The 7336-nt window shown below is 43.2% G+C and overlaps 1 protein-coding gene across 1 annotated transcript in view; it reads right to left on the reverse strand.

Annotated features, from left to right (window-relative positions):
• LOC121936543 (procathepsin L-like) overlaps positions 1 to 524 on the reverse strand; it is an 8804-nt gene extending 8280 nt beyond the window's left edge. Inside the window, exons 1-2 of the mRNA XM_042478865.1 lie at positions 477 to 524; positions 212 to 382 (exon numbers count right to left, since the gene is read on the reverse strand). Coding sequence (XP_042334799.1) covers positions 212 to 382; positions 477 to 509 — 204 coding nt within the window. The 5' untranslated portion in view covers positions 510 to 524. The remainder of the gene's footprint in view (positions 1 to 211; positions 383 to 476) is intronic.
• Between the last annotated feature and the right edge of the window lie 6812 nt (positions 525 to 7336).

A 7336-nucleotide genomic window follows, 5' to 3' on the forward strand; every position in this document is an offset into this window, starting at 1 on the left:
AATCCAATCCGTGAATAATCAAATCCGCAAATATCAAAGCCGCAAATATGGAAGGACGAGTGTCGAAGGTATGAAAAAGAACGGATAGGATCAGACTTGATTCGTAGGATGTGTTTCAGATCAGATGACATTTGATGCCGCGGTTGTGCTTTAGGATAAAAATCTTATTAAATTAAAATCAAATCAAATAAACACCCAGAAAGCCTCCTACCTTTTCCCACGAACTCTTCTTCTCCACGAAACCCTCGTAATAATGGGGCGGCGAGGTGGCTTTGGGTTTCTTGGCCCAGCGGCGCGGGGTGGCCATCCCTTTCCCTGCGCCTCTGCGGAGGATCTGCTTGCAGAAAAGGAAGGACTCTCTCCGTCGAAGGTGTTCAAAGTTCTCCACCAGGAAACAAGAAGTCATAAATTAAACCAGAACGGTGTTTACTTCTTTCCATTGGCCTCTTCCCCCCCTTCTTTACATCTCTGTTTACCCAAAATTTCCCCTCCCTCTTTGCAGGTGCCATTGGACCTTGGACAGGTGAATCCCTCGGGGGCCTGGGCTTGCATTTCCACCTGCCAAGGCAGAATAATATATATATATATATATATATACATCTAAATGAGAAGCACGACTTCAGAGCCAAAGCGGCTCTGTTGGACTTACTCCAAGACCTCGCTCTCCTCCGTAGGCCCTGGCTATAGAGAGTTGACCCTTTCGAATCTGCAGAAATGCAAAACACAAATGAGAAAAAGCTAGGCCAAAAATGGGACTTTGAGCACAAGCATTTTGGTTTTGGGGAAGAGTGAGCATGTTGCAGTATCTGGAGAGATCTTGCGGCACCTTTGAGACTCACCGAAACAAAGAAGTTGGCAGCATGACCTTTATAATATAATATAATATAATATAATATAATATAATATAATATAGAACCAGATGCAAAAAAGCATCTGAGGAAGTAGACTGAAGTCTAGGAATGCTCATGTGTTGCCAACTTTTTTCTCTTCACTAGTCTCAAAAGTGCTACAAGATCTTACTACATACTGATTCTACAGACTAACACAGCTATATCTTTGAATTCTGCCACTATGTTGTAGTAGTTTGAGTGTTGGATTAGAAGGCCAGGATTCGACTCCGCATCCGACCATATAATAACAATAATAATAATAATAATAATAATAATGGGATGAGCTTGTGCAAGTCACACTCTCTCAACCTCGGAGGAGGCGGATGGCAAACCCCCTCGGAGCAAATCTTGCCAAGAAAGCTACAGGTAACAATGTTTCTTGCAAGTAGTTTCATGCTATTTGTAACTTCTTCCAGGGAACAATGTTTCCTGGAATTAATTCCATGTTATTGCAACTTTTTACATAGTACAATGTTTCCTGAATGTAGTTCCATGTTATTTGTAAGAAGTTACAGACAACAATGTTTCATATAAGTAGTTCCTTGTTACTTGTAACTTCCTGCAGCCAACAATGTTTCCTCAATGTAGTTCCATGTTACTTGTAAGCAGTTACAAATAATAATCTTTCATATAAGTAGTTCCATGCTACATTTAACTACATAAAAGGAATAATGTTTCCTGAATGTAGTTCCATGTTACTTGTAAGTAGTTACAGATACTAATGTTTCATATAAGTAGTTCCATGCTACATCTAACTTTATACAGGGAACAAAGTTTCCTGAATGTAGTTCCATGTTACTTGTAAGTAGTTACAGATAATTTCATATAGGTAGTTCCATGTTTGGCCACTAATATATTTGCAAGGAACAAATGTTTCCTAATGTTACTTTGTAAGTAAATAAGTTACTTGTATTCAATGTTACTTGTAAGCAGTTACAGATATTAGGTTTCATATAAGTAATTCCATGCTACATCGTAACTTCATAAAAGGAATAATGTTTCCTGAATGTAGTTCCATGTTACTTGTAAGTAGTTACAGATAATAATTTTGTTTCATAAGTAGTTCCAGTGCTACATTCTAACTTCATACAGGAACAATGCTTCCTGAATGTAGTTCCATGTTACTTTAAGTAGTTACACATAATATGTTTTCATACAAGTAGTTCCATGCTACATCAACCTCATACAGGGAACAAGGTTTCCTGAATGTTACTTGTAAGTAAGTTACTTGTTCCATGTTACTTGTAAGCAGTTTCATATAGGTTTCATATAAGTAGTTCCATGCAACATTTAACTTTCAAAAAGGAAATAATGCTTCCTGAATGATTCCATGTAACTTGTAAGTAGTTACACATAATATGTTTTCATACAAGTAGTTCCATGCTACATCTAACTTCATAAGGGAACAAGGTCCCAAATGTAGTTCCACGTTACTTATAAGTAGTAATGCTACTTGTAACCCATCGCTTCCAAGTTCTGCACTCACATACACACACTTTATTTTTTGCAGAGCTTGCAAGAGCAATGTTGCTGGGACTATAGTTCCCAGCATCCAAAGACCACAGCCGTGCCAATCTCTGAACAAGGATTTCCTGACAAAACTCAGCTCTTGCTAGCTGTGCCTTTAAGGAGGAAACTGAATGGCAGAAACGGCAAGAAAAATGCCATCGTTTGACTCCCTGCCAGGAAAAACTTCCCTCCCCGGCGTTGTTGACACATCAAATCCCTGCAAAAGACAGCAAGCAGGACGGACCTGGTCTTCCTGGTGGCGGGCCAATATTTCTCTTTTTTAAAAGAAGGTCGTACGTAAAGCGGAGTAGATTCGGAGGAAAGATAGAAGCAAAGACGGGAGGAACGTCGGCAATCTAAGCTATGCAGACGACACTGTACTCCTAGCCGAAAACAGCAAGGCTGGCACAACTGCGGAAGAAAGTCAAGGAAGAAAGTGAGCATTAAGAAAACAAGAACAAAACATGAATTCATAGATCATAGATTTGGAAGGGGCTCCAAAGGGTCATCCATTCGAACCCCGTTCTACTTTGCAAGACACTATAAAAGCCTCCGTTTTGAAATCCTCCAAAGAAGGAGAGACTCCAGCACCTCTGCAATGACTTACATGACTTTAAAGGATGAAGACATTGCATTAATCAAGATTTTTCATACCTCGCCTCATTCATGAAATCAGAAAGGAAGACTGAGTCAAGAAACCAGAAGGTTCAGAAGTGTAGCTATGGAGGAACAAGACCATCTAGGATTGTTGCTGTTTGTATACACACACAACACACACCTCTAATGCTTCCCTCCCAGACTGTTCTGGTACTTCTGCAATTTTTTTTATGCTTTATTGTATTTTGTTACATAAGCACACACAAGGAAAGAGAACATCGAAAAAAGAACGTGGCGTAGTAGTTTTGAGCATCGGGAACCGGGTTCGAATCCCGGCTCGACCGTGGAAACTCACTGGGAGACCTTCAAATCTTTAAACAGGGCGATGGATCACTCTTAACTTTCTCTTCTCCAGGCTAAACATACCCAGCGCCCTAAATTGCTCCTCAGAGGGCATGGTTTCCCAGACCTTTCACCATTTGGTTGTATTCCTTTGGTACGCTCCATTGTCAACATCCTTTTTGAATTGTGGTGCTCCAGGTGGGCTTGACCAAAGCTGAAAGACATGGCGCTATTACTTCCCTTGATCTAGACACTATGGCCTCATTCCCACTTACACAAAATCGGTGCGCGATCCGAAGCAATAGATCAATTGGATAGCGGAGTGTGGTTCCCACTACATTTGCTCCGATTGCATTTTCCCCCTCCAAAACAATCCATTGTGGTTCCCATTCACAAAATGATTCGATTCAATATGATTCGGTCCAGCCGGTCGAAGGGCACATTTGAATCGATTCCAATCCCATGTGGTTCACACTTGCGCAGATTGATTTATCAAAAAAGAAGTGGAAACAAATCACCATAAAAAAGACTGGGTTAAATGGGTCCTAGCGCAGGCTCTACTCTTGGAATCGCTTCAGCGATTCGGATTAAGTGGAACTCGTTTGAACAAACCGATTCACAATCTGGTTTAAAAGATAGTGGGAATGAAGCCTATACTTCCATTGATGCAGGCTACAATCGCATTGGGTTTTGTTGCTGCTGCATCAACTGTTGGCTCATGTTCAACTTGTAGCCCACATTTACTGTTGTCAAGCCAGTTGTTCCCCCATGCTATACCTATGCATTTCATGATTTTTATTCCGCCTCCAAAGTGTAGCACCTTCCATTTCCCCCGGCTGACAGCTTTGTTAGTTTGGCTCAGCTTTCTAATCTAGGAAGGTCATTTTGAATGTCGATCCTGGAGCGATTCTAGAATATCCGTAAGGCAAAGTGGAACCGACCTTGTAAGCACGCCGCATGCAGAAATGTCTGTTTGAGCATTGGCAATGGAAGAGGAACTCGGGTACCAAAAAAGCAACACCTGACGCCCACCAAATCTTACTTTTGTGTTACTTTTAAGGCCGCGCAGGAGAAGTGGTGTGGCGGATGGAAAAGGTGATCCTCCCTTTTCTGACAGGTTGCAATGTATGTGTGGGCTGCTCTGAGCAGGAAAATGGGTCCGAAAACCCCTTTCAGCATTATGGCCAAACGTTACACCTGCCCAGGGTGGGTTATCATTTGTTCCCTAGGCTTCGGTGTTGGACTTGGACATGGAAGAACAGAGTTCGATCCCGTTTGGCCATGGACACTCACTGTTGACATGGGCCAGTCACACTCCTCAGCCTCAGAGGAAGGCCATGGCAAACCCCCTCTGAACAAATCTACTAGCCAAGAAAACCCCATGATCTGTTTGCTTTAGGGTCCGCCGTAAGTCGGAAATGAAGACACACAACAACAACCAGCCTGAAGGAAGACGCGAGTTCGAAGTGGCAGTGCCAGCCATGGGTCCAGTCCTCATGATTTCCATTAAGAGGAAATGGAAAACCCCTGAAAGCCCTTAAACCCATATCCTTTGCCCCAGAAGCTCAGTTGCCGCTCTCTTCGACAGCATTTTGCTGTGTCAAACCTTGTTCTGGCAGAGATTTCTTTACGAGTTTCCTTTAATGTTTTACCTGGAATGCCTGTTTGTTTTTCTTGGTATTCTTATTGTACTGTTTGTCCCCCCCCTTTTATTATAGCCTCCCTGTTTGGACATTTTTTAGGTTTGCTTTTTGTTGTTGTGAGTTGCCCAAGTGATCTGAAATAAACTCTAGGGCAGGAATGGAAGTCCTATGGCCCTCCAGATGTTGTTGGACTACACATCCCATCATTCCTTGCCCTTCGTGCTGGAAATGCACTCCCAGGACATTTTATGGAAGGTACAAAGGGTCACCCAGTTCATCACACAGATTACTTTAGAAGAAGGAACTGACCACATTTGCAGTTTCTCAGGTGCAGACACTCTTTATGTTCTCTCCTCCTCTTTGCCGTTCCTTTTCTCCCATTCTTTTTCTTCCTTCCATCTGCCGTTTTCCCTTTCTTTGTTCCGTTTTGCTCCCCAGCTTCCTTTCCCCTCTTTCTTCCTGCTTTTCTTTTCTCTTTTCATCAACTCTCTTCCTTCAGCTCCTCTCATTCTCGCCTTTCCCCTGTAATCTTTCTTGTACTCCTTTCCTCCTTCCTTGTTTGCTTGTTTCTCTCCCATTACTTTCTATCCTTCCTCTCTTTTCTTACCCTTTCCATTCCTCCACCTTTTTTCTTTTCTTCCTTTTTCTCTGTCACAGCTATGCTGTTCTTCCTCCCTCCTTCCCCCTCCTTTTTCTTTTCTCGCTTCTGTCTCCAACTCCTGCCTCATTTGCTTCCTCCTTCCCCCTTCTTTCTTCTCTTCTTCTCACTTTTCTTCTCACTTAATTTCTTCCTTCCTCCTGTCCTTTCCTCTCTCTCCTCTTCCCTCCTTTTGCCTTTCTTCCTCCCTTTCTCTCTGTGTTTTACTTCTCTTCTTCCTCTCTTCCTCTTTCACTTCTTTCTTTTCCTCCTCTTCCTTCCTTCCTTCCTTCTCTTTCTCCTCCATTCTCTTCTCATTATCCATATAGACTGACATGAGTCAACCGCATGTATAAGTCGAGGGCAGGTTTGGGGGCCAAAATTATGGATTTTGATATGACTCATGGATAAGTGAGGACAACATTTAGGAACATGCAACAAGGATATAAAGGAGGAAGTTTACGGTCTTATACAGAAACATCTTATTCAGATCCAAAGAGGTACCACAAACTTCCATTTTCCCACCAAAGCATTCAAAAAGGCAGACGCAGCATCACAGTGGAAAGACAGAAGGGGCTGGTGCTTCTTTTTGGGTGCTCCCAGGACAAACTCGGCTGTTATGTTTTGCACTCTACTCAGAAACTGGAGAAGAGCTATATTCCCACTTACAGATAAATCGGTGTGCGATCCAATCGATGGATCGATTCGACATTGGATTGTGGTCCACATGCATTTGCCCCGATTGCATTTTCTGACAGGTTGTTGCATCAAATGGGTACCCGACAGAAATGAACAAGAAATCAATTCAAAATGATTTGGTTCCAGCCGGCGCGAAAGGAAATGTGAATCGATTCCGATCCGTTCGTGGTTCACACTTGCACAGAATTGATTTATCGAAAAAGAAGTGGAAAAAATCAGTGTCAAAAAGATGGGTCTAGCGCATGGGTCCCCCCTTTGAATCGCTTCAGCAATTAGGATTAAGTGGGAACCGGGGTCTTTGAACCACGTTCGAACCGAATCGTGATCCGGTTTAAAAGGTAGTGGGAATGAGGCCTAAAATACTGTACTTGCATTGACCGTGGATAAGCTGACCCAGCTTATTCTAGACATGAGTATTACAGAAGTTCACCTCCATCTCCTTTTTTGCTTTTCCTTCCTCCTTTTCTCTCTCTCAGTTGCTTTTCCTCTCCTTTCCTGCCCTCCCTGTCCCTCCTCTTCTCTCCCTCCCTCCTTCCGCTCCCTCCTCCCCTTCCCTTGTCCTTCTCTGCCCCCTCCTTTTCCTTCCTTCCGTCCCTCTTTCTCCCACTCCAGCAGAGCAGGCGAAGGGCAAGGCAAGGCAGGGAGAAACCCAGGCCTCTCGGCCGGGGGATGGAGCACCAACTGGACAGAGGAAGAGGAGCAAGAAGGAGGAGAAGGAGAGAGGAAGAGAGAAGGCCAGGCACCCAATGGCGGCGGTACTGGGAGTGAGAAGAAAGAAAGAAAGAAAGAAAGAAAGAAAAAAAGAGAGAGGGAGGGGACTGCCTCATCGCTCAGTGGGATCAGGATGTACCCAGTCCTTCTTCTCTCACCCAGCCCCAATATCTGTCTGTCTGTATCTATCTTATCTATCTATCTATCTATCTATCCTTCTATCTATCTATCTTTCCTTCTTCTCTTTCTTTCTTCTCCCTCCCTATCCTATCCTATCCTATCCACATCTTATCTTATCATATCCTTCC

This window comes from Sceloporus undulatus, chromosome 7 (genome assembly GCF_019175285.1).
Source record: "Sceloporus undulatus isolate JIND9_A2432 ecotype Alabama chromosome 7, SceUnd_v1.1, whole genome shotgun sequence".
NCBI lineage: Eukaryota > Metazoa > Chordata > Lepidosauria > Squamata > Phrynosomatidae > Sceloporus > Sceloporus undulatus.